This window comes from Marmota monax, unplaced genomic scaffold (genome assembly GCF_021218885.2).
Source record: "Marmota monax isolate L192 unplaced genomic scaffold, Marmota_monax_Labrador192_F-V1.1 WCK01_AAM20220418_F8-fsc00045, whole genome shotgun sequence".
Lineage (NCBI taxonomy): Eukaryota > Metazoa > Chordata > Mammalia > Rodentia > Sciuridae > Marmota > Marmota monax.
The window spans coordinates 6,006,456-6,032,261 of NW_026692132.1; the positions used below are offsets into that span (position 1 = coordinate 6,006,456).

Here is a 25,806-nt window from a genome sequence, read left to right on the forward strand (position 1 = left end):
CCATATTCAAGGGTTAATTTATTCTATGTGTGGTAGGCTATTCTCAAAATTAATTTCTCTTGACCTTTCTACCTTGGTTGAGATTCTTTTTCTATCAATATAACTGGTGGTCCTTGTTTCATTTCTAAACTATAAAAATAACCCTTTATAATAAGCAATTAAGAATGACTCCTGACTTTTAAAAAAATATTTTTTAGTTGCAGACAGACATAATGCCTTTATTTCATTCATTTTTATATTTATTTTTATATTTATTTTTTATATTTATTTCTTTTTTAGTTGTAGCTGAACACAATACCTTTATTTTATTTATTTATTTTTATGTCATGCTGAGGATCAAACCCAGGGCCTCGAACGTGCTAAAGGAGCGCTCTACTGCTGAGCCACAACCCTAGCCCTTTATTCATTTATTTTTATGTGGTGCTGAGGATCAAACCCAGTGCCTCACACATGATAGGTAAGTACTCTACCACTGAGCCACAATCCCAGCCCTCTTTTTAACTTTTGGGATACTGTCCTTAACATGCCAAAATACTGAAGGTTAACAAATATTTATTGTTATTTAATAATTTATAACTTGTGACCTACGTGATTTTTTTTTTTTTTTGGTAGGAGGTATTGAACCCAGGGGTGCTTTGCCACTGAGCCATATCCCCAGTCCTTTTTATTTTTAATTTTGAGACAGAATCTCACTAAGTTGTAGATGCCAGCTTTGAATTTGTAATTCTCCTGCCTCAGCCTCCCCAGTCGCTTGGATTACAGGTGTGTGACACTGTACCCAATACTTATTCAGTTTTTAAAGTCAGTTTTGCATATAGATAAGATAGTGAAACAGTTTCTACTCTTAGAATTGGTAAGCAATTTTCTTCAAAGTAGAACCTAATAATATAAGCTATCATTTAGGCACAGTCCTACATGTTTAATATACCATGTATTTTATTTAATTCTGACAAGAATGGGTATTATTCCATTTTATAGTTACGAAAACAGGGATACAAAAGTTGAATAACTTGCCAAACACAGACAGCTATAAAATAATAAGAGCGGAATTCAAATCTTTATTTGATTTTAACATACGTGCTTTTAACCATTATAATACACTGCCTCCTTATCTGTGCCCTGGTCATTCTAAAGAGATGAAGGCTTATACTAACAATACACTTTTTCATTACACTACTGTATAAATAATTCATTTGCCTTTGGCATCTTCCTAAAAATAGAGACTAGATTTATCTTATCATTCCCAAAAACCACAAGGCCTGGCACTATAGGTTCATAATAAATTCTAACTGAATTCCTTTAGGAAATGACCATCACCTAAAAACTAACAACCACAGATAAATTTTAAAAGTAATTTTGGTTTATTTTTTTTCCTCACTCTTTTTTGAAGTTGTATCACATTTTGCTGCCAATATGCCTGTTCAGCAGCACAGCTCTAGGGCCACTTAACCTTGTTTTACTAATATACCACTGCTCATTTGTTATAGACTCACATTCTGATAATCAAGTTTATCAGAGTTTTTATAAATTTGGACCCGAGAAGGGCTTAGTGGCTATCCCTTAAATAAAAGTTAACAGTGGGACTTCCAGACATCTAGTGCAATACTCAAATGCTCAGAACTCTTGGTTTATTTTCTAGATTCCCCACTAAATTGCAAATAAATAGCTAAACTTACTAAAAGGACTGTCCTCTGGATACATGAAGTACTACTATATTACACATACAAACGGAGACTCAAGTATGCTTATATACACGTGCAAAGACACACACTCAAACACATAGCATTTGATTCAAATTTGGGTACTTGATCCAAGCTGGGCCAATTAGAAATGTACTAACTGAAACCAGGAAGAGAAGATTTATCACCTTGGATCACAAATTAGAATAGGCTGGTAGATTTCATATTACCAACTTCAACAAAAAGCCTATCAATTGTAGGAAATAATAAAGTAGATGAGCAGAAAAAGACATTCTAAAAAGTCCTGACAGAATTCCAAGTTTGCATTTTGCTGTTGGTTTTTCCTTTTTCTTTGCAGTACTGGGGATTGAGCCCAGGGTTGCTCTACCACTGATCTACCTCCCCAGCCCTTTTTATTTTTCATTTTTTTGAGTCAGGGTCTCACTCAGTTGCCCAGGCCGGTCTCAAACTTGAGATCCTTTTTCCTTAGCTTCCTGAGTTGTGTGCACCATCTCCTGGCCAGAGTTCCCAAATTTCTGAACCCAGATGTCCTTCCTTTTGGTCTTCCCCTAGCCCTTTCCATGGTGGATTTTCCATGAACCAACACATTCACCTTTCTTCTCTATCCTTACCTTGTATCGCTCTCCTCCCCTCACCTACCATGTTCTTGACATACTAACCTTTTTTTTTTTCATTTGAGATGGGTTCTTGTACTAAGAGTGTTACATGTGATCATACACACACACACACACACACACACACACACAGTCTCTATGGCACAGCAGACACAGGTGATGCAATATGAGCAGAACACTATCTTTACTCTTCTAATGAAGGTAAACAGATAGGGCAAGTAAACAAACAAGTGAGAAGTAATTATTTATGATATGGAGTAATGCTACAGAGATTGAATGTGTGTGTGCATACATCCAAATTATTTACCAAACTATTTACCTTTTCTTTATATACTCCAAAGTACCTAACATTACCCTTAGGAACTCAAGATCTAATATTAAACTGAACCCCAGATTCACCATTCCCTAGTTATGGAGTGAGGTCCAATTCCTGAACATCTCTAAATTTCAGTTTCCTTGTTTGTAAAATAGAAAGAACAGCACTTACTTACTAGTTATACTTTCAAAATATATCATGAATCCATGTACTTATATATCCACCTCCACTGCCATCAACATCTCACACCTAGATTACCAGTCTGTAATTTAAATACCACACTGCCACCCAAATACTATTTTGTAGTATGGAGATCAAATCCATTCCCTGCTTAAAACCCTTGAATGGCTTTTCACTGCTCCTGCTTTCTTCTCTATCCTTATCTTGTATTGTTCTCCTCCCCTCACCTACCATGTTCTTGCCACACTAACCTTTCTCTATTCCTATAATAAATTAAACTCATGACTGCTTTAAAGTCTTTATACTAGCTCTTCCCTCTGCCCATAATGTTTTTGTCTCAGATCTTTAACAGGTCAGCTCTATACCATTTGGGTCTAACCTCCAATATCACTCCCTCTTATTTTTATTTTTTATTGGTACTGGGGATTGAACCCAGGGGTGCTTTACAACTGAGCCACATCCCCAGCTGTTTTTATTTTATTTTTTGCTCATATTGTATCCCCTCTGTCTGCTGTGCTGTGGAGGCTAAATAAATATTACAGAGCAATTGAGTACTCAATAAAGACAGGTAAAATGATATAATGAAAAACTGAATTAAATCAAGGAGACACAAAGAAAAACGAACGACAAAATTAAACCCTATAATTTTTACCCACATCCCTTCAGAACATCATACTATAAGAAAGGCAGTTCAGGGGCCGGGGTTGTGGCTCAGAGATAGAGCACTCGCCTAATATGCATGAGGCACTGGGATCAATCCTCAGCACCACATAAAGATAAAATAAAGATATTGTGTCCACCTATAACTAAAAAAGAATAATAAATTAATTAAAAAAAAAAAAAAAAAAAAAAAGAAAAGCAGTCCAGTGGGAAAAAGACTAGCTTGGAGCCAGGCAATTAAAGCCATAATTCATCAATACTATATAACGTTGAAAATGATGATTTTTCATTATTTTTCTAACCACACTGTATGAGTAAGACAATTACTTACACATGCTCCCCTCCCAAACTTATTTTTAAAAGAATATACAATCTGGCCAGGCAAGGTGGTGCATACCCATAATCCAAGTAGTTTAGGAGGCAGAGCCAGGAGGATTACAAATTCAAGGCCAGGCTCTACAAATTCAAATTAGTGAGGCCCTAAGCAACTTCACAAGACTCTATCTCAAATAAAAATATAAAAAGAGTTGAGGATGTGACTCAGTGTTTAAGCGACCCTGGGCTCAATTCCCAGTACCACAATAAAAATGAAAGAATTACCGGTGTATTATTAAAATGAAAAGAATTCACAGTATATTATTACATATCTAATGCTGAGGAGTTTTAGACCCTCCCCAAAATTTTAAGTTAAAATTCATTAGGATTCCTTAAGTTCTTTCAATTAATTATTTAAAAACTGGCAAGGCTCTCAAAATTCACTCCCTTTGACTCTACTCAGATTCATCAAATAACTTAAGCAATCTTTCAATCATTTTGAACAATCCTTTAAACCATTAAAATATCTACTGATTCTTCTTCAAAATGCTTTTCATATCCTTTCCTCTCCATTCCTTTGTCATCACTTATCTAGTTGGAAACTTTATTATATCATTGAAGACAGCTATAAACAAGTTTCTTACCTCTCTATAGACACTGAGATACACTCCAGGACAGATGAATCCTCCAGACTCTGCATCATCAATTCAATGGTTCTCAAAACTATCAAACCCACACTTTCTTACATAGCAAATATTAAAATGTGTTATATCATTTCAGAAACACCCACATAATTCTTTAATTATAATATACAGGAGAAATCAAAGGAAAAAAAACTTTATAAGAAGCCAATATATATTTCAACCTATAAATATTTGGCAACAACTAAAGTAGAAGAGATCATAAAGTAGTCCAATATCTGAACCTATAAGCAGCACAAATGGGAATGTGAAAACTACAAATGAATCTCACACACGTACACTGCTAACTTAATACCATAAGCAGTTTCATTGCAGGTAATATAAATTTCTTCTAGTGAAAAAAATTTTAAGATTCCAAACAAAACACCTTTCCTCAATTTATACAATAACATCATCCCTAGAACAGCAGATTAATATCATGTAAAAAATAATTTTTTTAAATTTACAAATAAAAATAAGTTCTGTTTTCCAAGAAGTAAAAATGATATTTCCACTTAGACGAGTGGCCAGTGGGACATTTTAAGGTCATTTGGCCTGTGGGGTAATTCTTGTTTCTGTGGGACACCATACTTTTTGAAAAGTAATGAAAAATCATTGGTCTCAGTATTATGTATGTACTGATGAGTTACACATTTGATTGCCCGACTCCAAGCCTTGTTTATATAAGACTGTGAGACACGTGGCATTCACAAATCCTTATTTACACTCCTAGACCCCTATCTTCTAACTATCCAATCATTTTAATAATCACAAATTGCCTCCATACATTTTTATAATGCTCCCCGGAGGTAAATACTACCCACACCGAAAACTTCTGACTTAAGAGATTTCAATCCAAAGATATTAGCCTTAAATTCAAAATGTCCTTTATAATGAGATCAAAATCTATCTCCTACTTTTTTACATTCACTTTCACAATGTTCCAACATAGTCTAGGCTTGAGAGAAAATAATTTATCTTCTCACCACTCTAACCCTATCTTTTGCTTGCTTTCATGTTTATGATGTCTAAACAACATATAGCATAACTAACTTTCCACTGATTCATCTGTCAGAACCTGCTATACTAAACATAAGCAAAAGAAAATAAAAGTTCATTAGGATAAACTTATAAAAGAATTCTAAAATATGATTCTGGGTACATAATTATATGTAAAATAATATCTAAAAATTTTACATACATAAAATTAGAGTGTTTTGTTTTGTGATGCTGGAAATTAAACCCCAGGGCCTTTCACATATTAGGCAAGTGCTCTAGCACTGAGCTATATCCCCACCCCAAAGGAGTAACTTTTACTGGCTAGATAGAATATGTCAAAATCCCTTTAGAGTGTAAATTTTTATCCATTAAAAATGTGATTTTCGGGGCTGGGGTTGTGGTTCAGCGGTAGGGCACTTGCCTCGCACATGCGAAACCCTGGGTTTGATCCTCAGCACCACATAAAAATAAATAAGTGAAATAAAGGTATTGTGTCCAACTACAACTAAAAAAATAAATATTTTTAAAAAATGTGATTTTGCGGGGCTGGGGTTGTAGCTCAGTAGTAAAGTGCTTGCCTCACATGTGTGAGACACTGTGTTCAATTCTCAGCACTGCATATAAATAAATGAATAAAATAAAGGTCCATCAACAACTGAAAAAAATTTTTTTAAATGTGATTTTGGGTTGTGGTTGTGGCTTAATGGTAGAGCACTTGCCTAGCATGTGTGAGGCACTGGGTTCAATTGTCAGCACTGCATATAAACTAATAAAATAAAGGTCCATTGACAACTAAAATAAATAAATAAAAATAAATGTGAGTTTTGTGAACACTCCTAAAGTAGAACAATGGTTTAATGTTAGGGATTCTGTTAATATGATTTGAAAAATTCATTCAATAAGGAAAATACCATATGGTAATCTCCGGTGATGCCTTCAAATAAAAGATGGCATTCTTCATAATATTCTTTATTTTTTAAACTTTCTATTTTGATTAAATGATTACAGAAAACTTGCAATAGCACAGAGAATGCTCATACCTCGATCACTCTACTTTTCCTAACATTAATATCTTACATAACTATAGCATAACAATCAAAATCACAAAAAATCATTGATACAATGTTATACTTGAAAATTGACTTTTTTTTTTAAACTAATGTCCTTTTCCTGTTGTAGAATCCAATCCTCAAGCACACATTTCATTTAATTGTTATATTTGCAGTCTGTTCCAATCTGACAGTTCTTTTGTCCTTTGTTTGGTCTGTTATGACATTTTTTTTGGACATTTTTAAAGAATATTAGTTATTCAGTAGGACATCCAGGGATACATAATGTCGATGTGTCCTATTACTAGTGATGTTAACTATAATTACTTGATTAACTATTTTAAGTTTGAAGCTTTTAATTCTGGGAATATTTCAATGAAATTGGCTCAGGTACATTAAAATAGGTTGGAAATCATAATCTAGAGCTTATAAGTGTGTTTGTGTATGTGTGTGTATAAACAAATATCACAATACTATAATAATTCTTATAATTATATTATTATTATATAATTATAGTATATTATATAATTGTGTATTATATAATATACTTAAGTTTTTAAAGGTGTTCCACATCTGGGACAATGAGTTAAGATGGTATTTTTAAGGTTTTTCCATTGTAAAGTTATTATTTTTCTTTTAGTAAATATCTTGGGGAAGATCTTGGAAACAATGAAAATAAACCTATTTTATTTCAAACTTTTGGTCACTAATTTTTGTATGCATTTGGTGGAGCTTGCCTACAACAATTATTACTGTGAAATCTGCCTAACAGCGATTATTTACTTCCTTTTACTCTATTTATAGAGTGGAACTCTTCTGTAAGAATGAGTTTTAAGGCTGGGCACAATGGTGGACACCTATAATCCCACTGCCTTGGGAGGCTGAGGCAGAATTGCAAGTTCAAAGCCAGCCTCAGCAACTCAGCAAGGCCTTAAGCAACTCAGTGAGAGCCAGTCTCATTTTCTTACTCTTAGTTGGACCTTTATAGTTGAATGGCCATAAGTCTAATGTATATAATACAGCTAAACTTGAAACACTGGGGTATTAAGATCAGAACAATTCCACCTTGTAAAATGGTAACACTCCCACTCAGATGCCACAGGAATATAAACCTATAAGAGAACTCAAATTTCCAAAACTGAACTCATCTTTATAAGACTAATTTTCATATGGAATCTCTCTGTGGCAACACTATTCTCCTGAGCTGAAACCTTTGAAACACTATTGGCTTGATTCTCTGCAATATATAGCTGCATACATGACATAATTTTCCACCTGTGGCAAGTCTTCTTCTGTACCTTCATCCTTTCCAACCCTATTATTATAACCCTATGTGGTTCTCCTAATGCCTTGCTTATTATTGCAATGTTAACATTGAGTAGTTATTAAATGGTAGATAAATGGTTATATGTTCTCATGAGCACTTTTAAGACAAAATCCTTCTCCATAAAAAATTAATTCTCCTTAGTAATTAATCTTTACTATCACCAGATTAAATTCCTGAGAGACAACTCAGTTCATGACACACATATTTAAAAACATTCAATGGCCCTGCCTTCTGCATAAAGCCCAAATCTAGCTTTAAATTTCAACAAATAATTTATACAACAACCACTAAGTTAGCTCCCAACGCTCGCCTTTCTTTGCCAGTATTAAAATGATTTTAATCATTGAAAGGACATATATTGCCAGTTATGAACAAGCAACCACCCCCCAAAATAAACACAACTATCAGTCAAGACAGATGAAAAAAAAATTTTAAAAGCCAGAAGTAAAATAAAACAAAACAAAATAAAAACATTTCTAAATCTCATCTATAGTTGCGAAATGGTTTGGTCATAGGCAAATTGAAATGTTAGTCTTGTCAATGTAAATTTAAATCTTGTTCACAGGTTCCAAATACTGAAAGGAATTGGAGGAAATACTACTGTTATTTGAGCGGATTCCAAGACTCTCCCAAACTTGATTACTACCTTCATTATTAAAGCAATACTAACATGAATTCTTTTTTTTTAATGAATTCTTGTATTAAAAACAAAACAAAACCCTTGACCAACCTCATTTAAATGAAGAACTTATTATATAATATAAAATAATAAATAAAGGTCGATGTTCCTACATCAAATAACAAAAAGAAATGCCTCCAAGGGGTAATAAGTGATTCAATAATGACTAATTCAGTTTTTGCAGCCACTTTACAGAATATATCTACTGAAAATAATGAGAATCATCTCAAGGACAGAGTGTGTGTGTTTATTAATATTTTTTAGTTGTAAATGGGCACAATATCTTTATTTATCTTTATGTGGTGCTGAGGATTGAACCTAGGGCTTCACACATGCTAGGCAAGTGTTCTACCACTGAGCCTCAATCCCAGCCCCCAAAAGTATATTTTACTTGCAACATGAAAAATCACTAAAATGATTGCCTTTAGAAATGTATAGAAAGAGGAAGTTGATTAAAAATTAAGTAGTGTACACTAAATACAGTAAAATTTAGAGCAGGGATGGCAAATAGGCTTTATTTTGCACACCAGCTCTGAGGAACAATGTGTTCTGAATAAGGTGCTTTTTTGGAACTTTGCTTTTACTTACTGGGAAACAATTAGTAATGCTGTAACCAATTAGTAAAGTTGGTCAGAGACATGAGAAAGGATAATGTCATTATATAAAGGATAGATAGTGTCATGTATTTGCCATCCCTATGCAATTGTACTTCAAATAATCTCATAAAATGTACAATTACAAAAATTACTTACTGCTTCAACAGAGTTGCATTCTCGTCTTGTTTCTAAATAACGTAGTGCTCGTTTTTCTTCTTCTTTTAATTTAGCATCTGCCTGTCCAGAAGCAAAATAGCAATCATTTTAAGACTATCAAGAATATCAAGATAACATTTCAAATTACCAAATGTATGAAGTTCTGACTTACATATTTCATATAATTCTGTACACCATTTTGTTGTAAATATGAGGGTGCCTGTGTTCTATAAAATCTCTCTGTTGAATCCAAATATGCCTTCTCAAAATTGTCCCTATAAATCTGAAGTTTATCTTCAGGATTAGAACAAAGGTTAACTGAAAAATAGAAAATAAAATTTTACTTTATATTGAGGAGTTATTATATGGAAGATGACAGTGTTCGTGAGAACATATAATTGTTTAAGACAAAAATCCTTTATAAGACAAAAATCTCCATAAAAAACTTAAAAAGATCAAAGCAGTTAAGTAACAAATACAAGAAAGAATATGAACTACTTTGTTTTGGAATAGTAAAGACACTGATTTCTAAATCAATGATCAAGAAATCATTTGCAGAACAGATGAGATTTAAATTGAATTTAAAAAAATAAATAAGAATTTGCATAGACAGATTAGTAAGATAATATTCGGAAGCAGAAAAGCACAAGCTATAATGATTAGGTGGTCTAAGTCAACTATAAGGTTAATAGAAAATAAGGAAGAATGGTAAATTAGGAATGGCTAAGGAAAGTCACAAATCTCAAACTATGTAGTCTGTATTCAGGATGCTGTTGGTAAAAACAAAAAACAAACAAAAAAAACAATAAAATAATACTAAAGAAATATGGGAGCAAAAGGGAAAAACCAGTCAAAAACACCCTAAAGGTTCACTAATACTGGGGGGAACAATACTGACCAAATTATATTGTTATATCATGTGCATGTATGAATACGTAACAACGAATCCCACTATTATATGCAATTACAATGCAAGAGTAAGAAATGAAAAAAAAAAAACAAAACAAAACAAAAAAGAAATGAAGGTTCATTAATTCAACAAATGCTTGTTGAGAGTGATTTTCTGTCAGGCATTCTACAGAAAGATACAGGGTCAACAAAATACTTAGTATTATTCTAGGGAGACACAGATACTATGAAACATGAAGTGATAGGATCTAACCTAGTGTGTGAATTAGGAAAGGCCTCCACGAGGAAACAAAGTATAAAAAGGAATCAGAAGATGAAGAGAGTATTCTAAGTCAGAGGAAACAATATACATGATTGAAAATACAAATGAAAATACTGCCAGAAGCTGAGAGGTAGAGAAAATGTTCAGGGTGAAGTAAGTTCCTGAAAACAAACACAAAAGCAGTTACCTTTTATGACTCACATCCAAATTTACATTCAAAATTTATGTATTTAAAAAATACATCCAAATTGTCATTTCTTTAATTTAGGTCACTAAAAAGATTTGTTAGCAACCAAGTGTGGTGATGCAAGCCCATAATCCCAGTGACTCAGGAGGCTAATGCAGGAGGATCTCAAGTTCCAGGCTAGCCACAGCAACTTAGTGAGACCCCGTCTCAAAAATAAAAAATAAAAAGGTTGGGGGTATAGTGGTAGAGTGTCTCTGGTTTTAATTTCTAGTACTAATAAATACATACATAAATTAACAGTCAAGAAATTAATGATATGGAGGAAATATGACAGACACATCAATATGATTTTTTGCAGGTTTCTTAAAAGTACAATAAGCGTACAATCAGAGATATGAAAAATTGTGCTCTATGTGTGTAACAAGAATTGTAACTCATTCCACTGTCACATATAAATAAAAAAAATTTAAAAATTTTTTTAAAAAGAAACTCTAAAAACAAGTATAATGAATACCATTTGTGTACTATTAAAAGCATCTGGAACAAAAAAAAATGTCAATTTATATGCTGATAAACATAACTCTGACAAAACTATAATTGTCCTGGAATTTTTATGACAAAGAATTAAGAATTTAGAACATACCATAGGATTCTCTTACTCCAATGACCAGCTGAGAATCAAAAGCTTCTCCCAGTCTTTCAGCATGTACCAGCTTCATTGCACTATCTTGAAGTCTGTTTTTTATATTTGAAAAAATTGACTCATTCCATGTATCAAGCATGAGCTAGGAAAACAAGAACAAAATATGGAATTATTTTCAACTATTAACATAATGAGTATACCACCTCCAAACAAACACATATTTTAGTATGAACACTAAAAGAAATAAAATTCTTAGGCACACATTTAGCATTCTTCAGGACAGTAGTATAATGGTAAAAAAAAGTATTTCAGAATCAGACATAACTGAATTTGAATCCCAGTTCTGTTTATAAAAATATACATTAGTGAATATGTTTTAATGCTTGGAGTAATAGTCAGGTGTAGAATAAATGTTAGTGATGGCAGCAACAACATAAAGAACTCACAAGGCATTAATATTCATTACATATCTGAGACTGCTCTAGGTACTTTCCATGTATAACTCAACCTTCATCATCTTGATATAGGTACACTCTTATCCCCTCTCTAGATATGTGGAACAAGGGACAGAGAGAGCAAGGCCACAGTCATGCAGTTTGCAGTTGCAACACTGGGATCTGAATCCAATTCTGGTTCTCAGAATTGATGCTCTTAAGGGATGCCACTTCCCACAATGCATATAGAATTGCAAAAAATAAAGGAATAACAGAAAAATAAAAGAGGATAAGATTATAGAATTACAAATTAAATAGCATCTGAATGTGTCTTTCTTTTCTGTGCAAATTAAGAAAATTTTAAGAGTGGGATGAGGTAAGAATGCCTAGACCATGATATTATTATTACTTTTTTTTAGACCATGCTATTTTAATGCCTGAGTTTTAATAATCATCACAGCAAACAGTAGGTTATTTAAAGTTCAAATGGCATTTTTAACTTTTCAGTTCTCTGGTTGGGATTTAGGATGTAACTCAGTGGTAAAGTGAGGGCTTAGTATGTGTGAGGCCCTGAATTCAATCCCTAGCACCCCCTCACCCCTGAAATATACCTCTAGTTACTTTTGATTCTCACAAGTAGGAAGATACTTGGTAAAAGAAGACAAAAAGTTGAAGAGTGATTTAGAGTTCCAAGGGAAACCTTTATCACTTTCCAGATTGAGTTCTTTCCATTAAATCATGACGAGCTACTGGGCATGTGCTTTTAATTAGAATCCATGCAAAATATAAAAGTATGATACATACTGAGTTTATAAGATTATAAAGATGATAGCAGTTTATCAAAAATTAAACACAAACTTATTAGAAAGCAAGCTAATAAAAGGATTACTAAAAACAATAACTTACAGAAAAATAAAAGGACAAAAAAAGAACAGGAAAATTAAGTACTGAAGATAATAAAAAAAGTTGAAAGTAAAAAGGAAAAGCAAACGAGATGTTTTATTTTTTTTAGTTGTAGATGGACCAATACCTTTATTTATTTATTTATTTATTTTTATGTGGTGCTGACGATCAAACCCAATATCTCACACATGCTAGGCAAGCTCTCTTAACACTACAACCCCAGCCCAAAGGAGATAATGTTTGAAGACAAAGATCTATAGTTTAAGACCAAATAAAAAGATGAAAGAGAACTAAAGTTAAAGATAGATAAAAGAAAAAAATTAAAAATATTATTCAATAAAATACAACAAGAGGTAAAAAGGAATTTATATGTGAAACAGAAAAACTCACTTAAAGTCTGCATTATTTTGAAATGCCTTCAAACAACGCTTTCTAAAGAGTACCAGAAAAACGATAGGAAAAACTGACTTACCTTTCGAACAATACTATCTTCCACATTTGACTTTTTATTGCTGCCCTGTTTACCCATTAAAGTAATCTCTAGTTGACAAAAAGGTTTCGGTAAAATATCACATTGTGTAAAGAATTTTCTCCATTCAACAATATATGCTTTTAGCAAAGCTGTGTCATCTTGATGGCTCAGTACTCGCTGGAAAAAAGAATCATACCAATTTGAAATAAACATAGTGTGCTTTGAAAAATAAGAACAAAACATATTCAAGTCATAATTTTAAAATGTTTTATTTATTGCACAAACTGTATTATATCCAAGGGCAATTAAAGCATGTTCCCAAAAGTCTTGTACACAAATGTTCATAGCAGCACTATTCATAATAGACAAGAAGAAACATCCATCAACTGATGAATGGATAAACTATATGTGGTAGAGCCACATGATGAAATACTACTATTCATCCAGAAAAAGTAAAAAATACTGATCAATATTACAACATAAAATGAATCTTGAAAAGATTTTCCCAAGTGAAAATGTGATCATAAAAGGTCACATATTATACGATGATATTTTATAGGAAATATCAAGAACAGGCAAATCTGCAGAGGCAGAAAACAAGAAATGGTTTAGTGGTAAGGAGGTGTACTAGGAAGTGACTGTTAACAGGTACAGCCTTTTGTTTTAGGGAGATGAAAATACGTGGCAATTAGTGGATGATGTATCCAACTTTGTGACCATAATAAAGCTCATTTGAATGACAAGCTTTTAAGACACTGAATTTTATGATATGTGAATTATATCTCAATTTGCAGGGTAGGGGAGGAGTGGATGTGCTAGGGATCAAACCTAGGGGCTTGCACATGCTGGGCAATATATCTCAATATTTTAAGAAGCTGGGATGGAGTCAATTTGACCACTGCTTGTGGTTAGGCTGGTCTGGTAAACTGCTATGACCAACAAAATGTCAAAGTAGTAAAACGAGATTTCCAAGCCTAGACATGAAGAAGTTTTATAGATCCTTATCTCACCTTTAAGGGTGATTTCTTTGAAAAATGAGAAATTACATGGTGAAAGAGAAAACCAGCATCAAACACTAGTAGGCCCTCTTGGGCCACCTGGTTCTGCAGAGCCAACAACCAACTACTGCTGAATTAAGAAGCTTGGGTGAAATCAGTTGAGTCAGCCCAAATAACTAAATCACAAAATTATGAACAAAATAATTATCTTTGGCTGGAACAATAATCCAGTGCTATAGTACTTGCCTAGCATGTGCAAGGCCCTGGGTTCAATGCCCAGGATTGAAAAATAAAATAAAGTCATTATGCTAATCTAAAAAAAGAAAAAACCAATTTCCTAATGATTTCTCAAATATTGTTTGCTTTTGTTGTCTTGCTTTGAGATAGGTGGTTTCACTAAGTTGCCTAGGTTGGTCTTTAACTCCTAGCACCCCCTCACCCCCACAAATATACCTCTGGTAATCTACCAGTGAGCTATCCAGACCCTTTTTTGCATCATTTTAAATAATGCCATAAACATTTTAATGCATAGTACCTTTCTTATTTGGGAAATATGGTTCTTCCTAACAAGGTAAGTTCTAATGAATCAGAAAGCTAGATATTCTTGAGTTAAAAAATCTTTTAAAATTATATACTCATGTCTGCCATTGATATTCCTACAGTTTTAACTGCTCTGTATCAGTGGTCTTAAGTTCTTTTCAAAATTTTTGGGGGGCAGGGGCACATAACTGGGGATTAAACCTAGAGATGTTCAACCACTGAGCCAAGTCCCTACCCCTTTTTATTTCTTATTTAGAGTCAGGGTCTTGCTAAATTGCTTAAGGACTCACTAAATTACTAAGGCTGGACTTGAACGTGGCATCTTTCTGCCTCAGCCTCCCCAGTCACTGGGATTATAGGCATGCAACACCGAGTCCGGCCCTTCCTCAGATACATATTCTAGACTTTATCGGGTCATGTTACAGTGAAATTCTTACATATTTTGTTTGCTAGTATTAAGTAACTACATTTTTAAACAACTGTTAACAATATCTAAGAAGATTTTGTTTGTTTGTTTTTCATACTAGAGATTGAACCCAGTAGCACTTTACCACTAAGCTACATCCCCAGCCATTTTTGTTTTTTAATTTTGGAATAAATATTTTTTTAAAATATTTCTTTAGTCATTGGTGGGTGGACCTTTATTTATTTATTTGTATGTGGTGCTGAGAACTGAACCCAGGGGCCTCACACATACCAGACACGTGCTCTACCACTGAGGCACAACCACAGCCCATTGAGAATAAATGTTTTATCACTAAATTGCTGAGGGTCTTGCTAAATTGTCCAGGTTGGCCTCAAACATGGCATCCTTCTGCCTCAGTCTCCCTAGTCACTAGGATTATAAGTATATCACACCTAATTTAAGATGAGTCTTTATTAGCCTATTTCCAGAAACTAACAAAACTATCAATTTGAAATAAACATAATTTATCTTTACCAAAAGTTATAAACAGAAAAGCTCATGTTTTCTAATCCAAATGGAAAAGGTATTTCTAAGTCAGTTTTATGCATAGTTTTAATTAAATTGATTTGAAACATTTAATTTCATTAAGTAAAGCTTAAAAACAGGATTTATTTTCATTAAAAGATCATTTCCTATAAAACTATAATCCTAAAAAACTTATTTATATTATCACTAAAACAATTTTGTAAATAATACCCATCATTCTTATCCTATCATGGCAGTGGCTACCAGCAGAATTAAATATACACCAGTCATATACTTGATTTGAATATCTTCCTTTGAGTTCTATATAGAAAAACTCATTTTTAATTTTGAATTGCTAAGCAGCTATTAGTATTTAACATTTTTAACAAACAACATTTACAAATGTTGTACAAGACAAAGATTTACCTAGAGAATAAGAAATTCTAGCCCTCTAGTTTTCATTTTATACAAAAGAAAAATTTCATGTTCTTAGGCCACTTCTCAAAGTGGTAAGGGATTCATTCATTTTGCTAATGTTGTTTCAAAATAATACATTACTTCTGCATTCACTTTTCCAAAAAAAACAAAGGTGTCAATGAAAACAAAACTAATGCTTGTATAATGAACCAATGGCCTAAATGACCTTTGTCCTCATTTAAGTAAAATTAAAATTTTACTCATAATACCAACACAAGAATGCTGACTTCAGGCAGCAACAGCAAAACAAAGGACACTCCCAGGATTTTTTATTCAGAGAAGTATCTAGAATTGAAGAAAATTACTATCCACCTGAAAGAGGTCATGAGATGAAAAAAAGATTTATGTGGCTTAACCTAGGGCCAAAAAATAATGACAATGGAGACTTCTTAAAAAATGTATAAAAAACTAAATTCCTTATAGCATCTTTTAATTAGAGATAATAGACAGAAATTATCACAATAAGAGGTAAACATCCAACAAATGACAATCATTTCATTTTTAAATAAACAGATGTGTCAGAAGTCAATATAATATTTTAAATTACTTCAGAAAGTCTTACTTTATTTTTTGGGAGGTACCAGGGATTGAATTCAGGGGCACTGAACCACTGAGCCACATCCCCAGCCCTATTTTGTATTTCATTTAGAGACAGAGTCTCACTGAGTTGCTTTTACTGAGGCTGGCTTTGAACTCATGATCCTCTTGTCTCAGCCTCCAAAGCTGCTGGGATTAAGGAATTCTTACTTTCAAAATCACAAAATATAATATTGTCTGTGTAGTTGTATAACCAATCTGAGGCTGGGATATAGCTCAGCAGTAGAGTATATGCTTAGCATCTGTGAGAGGCCCTAGGTTCAAATCCCAGCACCAAAAAAAAAAAAAAAAAAGATACAGAACTTACTGCCTGTGCTTGCTTAATAAACTCAAGGATATCTTCCTTTAAAGCCTGATGAATTTTTGCTGGGCCTTTATCATCCCAGAGACAGACTGCATGCACATCCCTGTTAAAAATAATAAAGTAAACAGACATTATTAATGGAACAAGAACAGAAAAAAAAATTCATCTTAAGATCTGTATAGGCCAGCTTCCATGGACCGTGGTACATTAAGCTAATGGTGCTTGAATTCATTCCCAAGAATCAAGCACTCTAAGTTGCCTCACACAAATACATCTGTTTTTATTTGCATTTTCCTTCTTAATTCTCTTTTTTACTATATAAAATTTCATTATAAAGGCATATCTTCATATCTCAATCTCACTCCCCAAAGCCAACTTACTAACATTTTCTTGTGCAAAAACAAGTATGTCCTTACAACAGATATAAACTATCTTTTTAAGAAAATTAGATATTAAAACCCATTAAAGCATATATCTCAGCTTCTCCTGTCTATTCATTACAGGGACAACTGTCTCCTTAATTTAAACCAAAAATAAAAACAACAAAAAGCTATCATAAATTAGTACATAAAAACTTTGCCAGGCGTGGTGGCACCCACCTATAATCCCAGCAACTTGGGAGGCTCAGATAGAAGGATCACAAGTTCAAAGTCTGCCTCAGCAACTTATCAAGGCCCTAAGCAACTTAGTGAGACCCTGTCTCAAAATAAATACAAAGGGCTGGGGATGTGGCTCAGAGGTAAAGTGGCCCTGGTTTCAATCCTTGGTACCAAAAAAACAAAAAAAAACTGAACTTATAAAGCTGACATTTTATCAGAAGGCAAATTATTTGGTTATTAACATATAATTCTGGAGATATTTTGGGGTTTTTTTTTGGGATAATCTTTATATCAAAGCTTCCATTATCTATTGACTGCATCCCTGGAAAATGAAAAAAAAAAAAAAAATATATATATATATATATATACACACACACCCGTGTGTGTGTGTGTGTGTGTGTGTGTGTGTATGTGTGTCTCTACATTTTTTTTTTTTTTGGGTGGTGGTGGTGTTGGGGATTGAACCCAGGGCCTTGTCCATTCTAGGCAAGCACTCTACCAACTGAATTATATCCCCAGCCCCCTATATATATTTTTTTAATTAAATGAATCCTCAACCTAAGATCCTTCCCCCAACCCACCATACTAGTGGGGATTGAACCCTGAAGCATTTAACCACTGAGCTCCATCTCCGGTCCTTTTTATATTTTATTTTTGAGACAAAAATCTTGCTAAATTGCTGAGGCTGGCTTTGAACCTGTGGTCATCCTTCCTCAGCCTTTGGAGTAGCTGAGATTAGAGATTTGTGAAACTGTGCTTGGCAAACTATTTTGTTCTAAGTTTCCCTGCTCTATAATGTGGTAATTAAGAAATTAATTTTCTGAACATGTACTCGTATTAAATATATTTCTATATTGTACCTATCTCCTAAATATCCGATTTGGACATGTCCAATACCACAGTTACCATTATCTGTTATTTAGTTTTCCATAACAATATTAATACACACAGTCCTGGCTTACTATATGCTAGGCAGTTCACACTGACTCCTGCATTAGTTTAGATCTTTCAAGAAGCAGATAGGATGAGAAATATGAGATACATTGAGGGAATGAATGACTTGAAGGCGCATGGAAAGTGAGCAAGAAAATGTAGGTCTGATCTCTGTAAGGGTAAAGAAAGGTAGATGGGCAGCAAGAGTCCTAGACTGCAGTGCAGTTGTAACAAGGTTGATTAAAGCTGGTGAAGGGTTCTGGAGCCAAAGTCACCCATCAAAGGAGTCCTGTGCCTACCCCATACAGGCCTATCTTAGTATCCCTGACATACTCAAACCAATGCCGGGTATATGTCAAAGGGCTTAACTGTGACTTGAGTTTCATAAGAAAAGAGGAATGGTGCGGTAAAAAAGATGGGGTTGGAGAGCTTCCTAGAAATTTTACCTAAGTGGGTTGGGGGGGTGAAGAAATCTTACCTAACAAACTTTTGAGTGATCAGGTACATTTTCCCTAGTTCTTTTTTCTCAACCTCCAAGTTATTCTTTGCTTCAACAGGGAGGAAGGTTTCTCAATGTACACTTTTTTTTTTTTTTCCCAAAAACACATAACAGAGCATGGTGAATTTCCTGGTCAATGTTTATACACATTTTAAGTAATGTTCTATATTCAAGGAATGTATTATATGATATCCATAAAGTTCTTTATGTTCCTTTTCCTGTTCTTACCCTCCTCCCTACCTCCCAAGAAATAAACAAGTAGAACTTTTTCCCCCTCAAGTTTTACCAAGTATTATGAGAATTTTTTAACTTTATGGAAATCTTCTTATCAAATAACAACTTTTTCAGATAATTTTTCCACTCAGCATTGCTTCTGATATTTATCCATATAGGTGTATGCACTGTTATATCAAAGATTATAATTCAAGATAAAAGGGAAGATGCAATAGTGAGCAACAAATACATGAAGCTAGGCCATAACGAATAAGAACATACTCTTTGGAATATATAGCCAAAATGCTTTTAAAAAAAAAGGATATGCTATAAGGAAAGTTGTTTGTAAATGCTGAACTATATCAGAAAAATCTTGGAGTTGAGGAACTGGAGAAGAAGGAAATAATTGCTTTTCAAAGATTTTAAAGGAATAAAGAGATGGAGCAGGTGAAAAGGAAAAGCAAAAGATGAAAAGTATTCCAAAGATTTTAATTTCCTTGGAGAGAAAAGAACTAAAATAGTAACATAAAAATAATAAGATGTTGCTTCCAATCAATAATAACACTATGGGATGCTTCTGAGAGTAAGAAACAGGAAGATAACTATTCATAGAAGTAAACTTTTCAAATTAACAAAAACAAGGAAAAGAAGACTAAAGAAAGGGGGGAGGGTGGATGATGGGAAAGGCAGCGGAGCACAACAGACACTAGTATGGCAATTTGTAAATCAATGGATGTGTAACTGATGTGAATCTGCAATCTGTGTATGGGGTGAAGGTGGGAGTTCATAACCCACTAGAATCAAAGTGTGGAATATGATATGTCAAGAAATTTGTAATGTTTTGAACAACCCACAATAAAAAATTAAAAAAATAAATAAATAAATAAATAAATAAATAAAAAAAAAAAAAAAAAAAAAAAAAAAAAGACTAAAGAAAATATAATACCTCATAAATGCTAGAGTGATAAAAGTAATAAAAACAAGAACATCAGACATAATATTAAACTTGAACTGAAATAAATGATCCATTAAAAGACACAGCATGCAGTGCTGGAAACAGCTCAGCAGCACTTGACTAACATGTTCAAAGCCTAGGTTGGATCCACAGTGCTGCCCAAAAAAAGACAGAAAGGGAGGGAGGGACGGAAGGATGGAATGCAGACTGGTAGAGTGTATGCTTAGCTTGCTAAAGGCCCTAGGTCCAATCCCCAACCCCCTCCACCACACAAAAAGGAATATGTTTCTCAAAGTACAAATACTGTATGATTCTGCTTACAGCAGTTCCCCTTGACTCTCGAAAAACATGATCCAAGACCTCCCTGTCAATGTCTGAAATGCCAAATAGCACTATGTTTTTTTCCCCCATACAGGCATACTTATGATGTAGTCTAATTAAGGAAACACTTAACAGCTTCTCTTTCACATATCTGAATTACCAGCACCACTGCTCATGTGCTTTGGGGACATTATTAAGTAAAGTAAGAGTTATCTAAACACTGGGATGCAACTACCTTCAACTACTAATCAAGAAGCCTACTGGGTGCCTAACAGAGTAGCATATATAGTATGGATATTCTGGATAGAGGGATGATTTATGACCCAGGCAAGATGATGTGGGACAGCACATCATGCTACTCAAAAAAGCACACAATTTAAAACTTATGAAGTGTTTATTTCTGGAACTTTCCACTTAATATTTTCAGACCAGAGCTGATAATAGGTAACTGAAACCACAGAAAGTGAAACTGTGGATAAGAAGGACTAGTATTTATGAAATACCTAGTTAGGTAAATTCATAACAGAAAGTAGAATGGAGTTTACCAGGGATACGGGGCTGGGGGAAGAAGAGTTGTTTTTGTTTTTGTTTTTACAGTACTGGGGATTGAACCCAGGGTACTCTGCCACTGAGCTAAAAAATAAAATCCAGCCCTTTTTATTTTTAGACAGGATCTTGCTAAATTGTTCATGGCCTTGAACTTAGGATTCTCCTACCTCACTACCACCCCAGTTAGTTGGGATTATAGGTATGTGTCACTTTGTCTGGAAGAGTTAATTGTTTAATGGGTACGGAGCTTCTGTTTAATATAATAAAGAAGTTCTGAGAATGTACAGTGTTGATATTTGCACAACACTGTGAATATAATTAATGCCACTGAATTGTACAATTATAAAGCTAATAAGGTTTGTGTGCATTTTATCATAAAAGCGTATGTATATATACACACATATACCTCAAAACAGTTTATTTTATAAAACACCAAACACAAATAAAAAAAAAAAAAAAGCAAGACTGGAAATATTGATATCACCCAAAGAGGAATATCCACCACCACCCCACCACTCCACTACCCTTCAGGTACTAGTGATTAAATCAGGAGCACTTTAGCCCTGAGCTATATCCCCAACCTTTAAAATTTTTATTTTGAAATAGAGTCTTACTAAATTGCTCAGCCTAGCCTTGAACTTGAGCTCCTCCTGCCTCAGCTTCCCAAGTAACTGGGGTTACAGGTATACAGTACAGTGTCTGGCCCAAAGAGAAATTTACAGTTAAAAGTAGTAGTAAGAAGAAATATTATAATTGATAAAAGCATTATTTAGAAGATATGTCAATCTATTTATATGTACACACATGTACATATAAATAGAAAGCCAAAAACAATTATAAATGTAAGAGCTTGGAAAAAAAAAAGCCCACATTGACACAAACACATAGGAATACTTTACACATCCTTTTATCAGTTAAAATGCATTTGGCTAGTTAAGTGCAGTATTGCTCATCTATAATCTGAGTGAGGCTGAGGAGGGAGGATCCCAAGTTGAAAGCCAGCCTCAGCAACTTAATAAAGCCTTAAGCAACTTAGCGAGATCCTGTATCAAAATAAAATAAAAAGGACTGGGGATGTAACTCAATGGTGGAGTGCCTCTGGGTTCAATCCCTGGTTTAAAAAAAAAAAAAAAAAAAGATGCCTTTGGCTAAAACCAAATAAACTCAATTAATAGCAACTTAAACCATTAAGATGGTATTTTTCTCACATAGCAAGAAGTCTAGAAGTAGGCAATTATTAGTGTCTGTTCAGAGACTCACCAGGACCTTTTTCTTTCCACTCTGCCATCTTAGTATGTTAGCCTCTTATCTCCGTGACTACAAAGGGAAGAAAGGGAGGACAGTGCTACGCACATTAATTTAGCTCATCTTGGAAAGCAAAAAACTTTCCTACAAGTCTCCTGGAGTAGTTCCAGCACTGTCACAGAGCAACCCAAGCATCAAGGAGGGCCAAAGAAGTAAACAGGAAGTAACCAGCCTCTGTAGTGGAAGGTATACAAGTAAAAAGAGAACTGGGAATGGGTGTTGGCTTAACTAAGGAACAGCATCTATCACAAACTCTCTACATTTGAAAATCTAGTAGAAAAAGTTAAAGACGTAAGAGAATTTAGAAATATAATTAATACACATGATTTAATAGGTAGCTATTCTGGCAACCCTCAAAAAGTAAAATGTTTCCTAAGAGACTATGCACACAGGACTTGAAGTAGTCTCTGAGATGCCCTCCCCCAATGATACATGCCTCCTGGTGTTCATACACTTGTTTAGTTTCCCACCACAGTGTACAAGGATTTGTCTGCATAATCAAGAGCACAGAGTAGAAGTAATGGCTTGTCATGTCCAAAATTATGTTCTAAAATACCATAGCTTAGGTCTTAAGAGCACTCTTTTCAGATTATACTTAAGCACCAGAGAATGTTTCAATGAGAGTCACATATACAGCAGTGCCCCATAAGATTATTATGGAGCTGAAATATTCCTATCACCTAGTGATATCATAGTCATCATCATGTCATATCTTCATGTCACAGCACAGGTATAACTCATGTTAGTGATGCTGGTATAAACACATCTACTGCACTGCCAGGTATATAAAGGTATACCACATACAATTATGTACAGTATGCAATACTTAATAATGCTAATGAATGACATTATTGGCTTATGAGTTTACTATATTTTTATTAAGAATGTACTCCTGGGGGCTGGAGTTGTGGCTCAGCGGTAGAGCGCTTGCCTAGCACGTGCGAGACCCTAGGTTCGATCCTCAGCACCACATAAAAATAAATAAAATAAAGATATTGTGTCCAACTACAACTAAAAAAATTAATATATTTAAAAAAAAAGAGTGTACTCCTGGGCTAGGGTTAAATTTTTAGCACCACATAAAAAGTAAATGAATAAAATAAAGCTATTTAAAAAAGTCACCTCACTAAAAAAGAGTATAATCCTTCTACTTATTAAAAAATAAAGTTTATTGTAAAACGGTATGTCATGTTGTGCTGGCAGTGGTCTCAATCATCTCACGTTAATTGCGTTTTTCTTGATTTTATCAAGAAGATACCTTGAGTGATTGATCTATACTATGTAGGCTGTGAAAAGTACATTCCATGATGTTCACAGAATGAGGAAATCATCCGATGATACGTTTTTCAGAATGTAGTCTTATTGTTAAAGGATATACAACTGGACTTTCTCTAGGGAAATCAAGCTATAAACAGCCGTATGGAAGGACTGAAGTCTTCAGTCAAGGGCACATGAAGATCTGAGCCCTGCTAAGATCATGTGAGTGAGCTTGGAAGATTATTCAGCCCTGTTTGAATTAGGCATAAATCTTTTGCTAAAAGCTTGACTGTGACCTCATGAGAGATGCTGAGTCAGTGAAACCATTACCATTCCTAACTCAGAAATTCTGAAATAATAAACATTTGTGGGTTTAGTTGCTAAGTTTTAGAGTAATTTGTTATGCAGCAATTAATATACAGAGGCAAAAAAAAAAAAAAAAAAAAAAACACCTGGAATGAAGTTCAATTCAAGAGATATTTAATAAAAATCTATAATACCTAGTAATCAACTAGACATAAAGGAATAAAAATCAGGATATTCAAAGATAGTCTGAACCAAAAATCTGGAAGCTATGAAAAACATTTTTATCATTCTGAATTTGAAGTACATATGGAAACAGATTTATGCAGGAAGTAAGTGGCCACATGGGTTGAAAAGTTCAACCCTGGAGAATAATCTGGACTGCTTATGTAGACATGAGTATTCAGGTAAAAGAAGAAAATGGAGCTCTGGAAGAAATAAACATTTGAGGGGCACACAAAGATGAGTTGGCTAAGACAACTGAGATGAGATAAACAGGGAAACGAGAAAATGACATTATAAAAACCAACTTAGTAACGAAAGAAACATCTTTCATAACTGAATAATAAACTGGGCATGATGGAACATGCCTGTAATACCAGCAGCTTGGGAGGCTGAGGCAGGAGGATCACAAGTTCAAAACCAGCCTCAGCAACTTAGTGAGGCCCTATCTCAAAAATAAAAAGGGCTGGGGGGCTGGGGATGTGGCTCAAGCAGTAGCGCGCTTGGCAGGCGTGCGAGGGGCGCTGGGTTCGATCCTCAGCACCATATAAAAATAAAATAAAGACATTGTGTCCACTGAAAACTAAAAAATAAATATTAAAAAATTCTCTCTCTTAAAAAAATAAAATAAAAAATAAATAAAAAGGGCTGGGAATGTAGCTCAGTGATAAGAGTCACCTAACACCACAGATCTTGAACAGCAGTTCTCAATGGAAGGAGCTATCACTTCCCCAAAAGGATATGCAGAAACACATGAAAATTTCTGTTTGTTTCATTAATGGGGGTAGGGAGGCACACAGGGAATATCCACTACTGGAGACCGACAAAGGTAAAAACCAGAGCTGATAAATATTGCACAATATTCAGGACATGCTCTTATGCTACCCACCCAAAACACCAATAGCACTCGACACAGATTATGAGAAAGGGGGAAGAAATTTCCAATAATCAATATAGTTAATATTAACACATTGTATTAGTTGATCAGACATAGAAAGATAAAGGGCAACCTAAATTTTAATGATTAATCTAATCAAAATATGGCTAAATTTTTAGAAGAGTCTTAATTATTGTCACATAACTTTGATGATGCCATGATAAGATATACACAATCATTTTATCTGAAAGGATTATATAATGAGGTATTTTAAGGTATGAAGGTGCTTTAAGGTACTCCAAGAAGATCAAGGCCACCAACTATGGCAGGTACAAGATTATTATTTCTGCTTAGAAAAATACTTTAAGCAGGGAATATCACCATTCTATGCTTTTTTCCTCCACTGAGGGGTATTCAGAAAACATTACCCTAGATGATAAATCATATTAACAAAGAGCACCCAATAATAAAATCAAAGAATATCCAATCAACAGGTAGAGTCAACGTATTATTTATAAGATTACCAAATAATTTAAGAAAAATGTATGTATACATGAATGCTATAAACTGATTTTTTTTTCTTTTCTTTCTTTTTTTTTTTTTTTTTTGCAGTACTGGGGATTGAATCCAGGGGCATCTTACCATTGAGCTACTTTCCCAACTTTTGTTTCAAGACAGGATCTCACTAAAGTTGCCCAGGCTGGCCTCAGACTGTGATCTTCCTGAGTTGCTGGAATCACAGGCATGAGCCACTGTGACCAGTGAATGCTATTAAAAAAAAACCCAAACCTTGGGGCTGGAGTTGTAGCTCAGTGGTAGAACACTTGCCTCTCATGCGTGAGGCA

At 34.1% G+C, this 25,806-nt stretch overlaps 1 protein-coding gene across 2 annotated transcripts in view; it reads right to left on the reverse strand.

Annotated features, from left to right (window-relative positions):
- Cul5 (cullin 5) overlaps positions 1-25,806 on the reverse strand; it is an 88,639-nt gene that overhangs the window by 39,924 nt on the left and 22,909 nt on the right. The window contains exons 3-7 of one of the 2 annotated variants that reach the window (XM_046466381.2): positions 16,932-17,031; positions 13,082-13,258; positions 11,273-11,414; positions 9,444-9,589; positions 9,272-9,352 (exon numbers count right to left, since the gene is read on the reverse strand). In XM_046466381.2, the coding sequence (XP_046322337.1) occupies positions 9,272-9,352; positions 9,444-9,589; positions 11,273-11,414; positions 13,082-13,258; positions 16,932-17,031 (646 nt within the window). The remainder of the gene's footprint in view (positions 1-9,271; positions 9,353-9,443; positions 9,590-11,272; positions 11,415-13,081; positions 13,259-16,931; positions 17,032-25,806) is intronic. The other variant, XM_058586539.1, reaches the window with a different exon arrangement.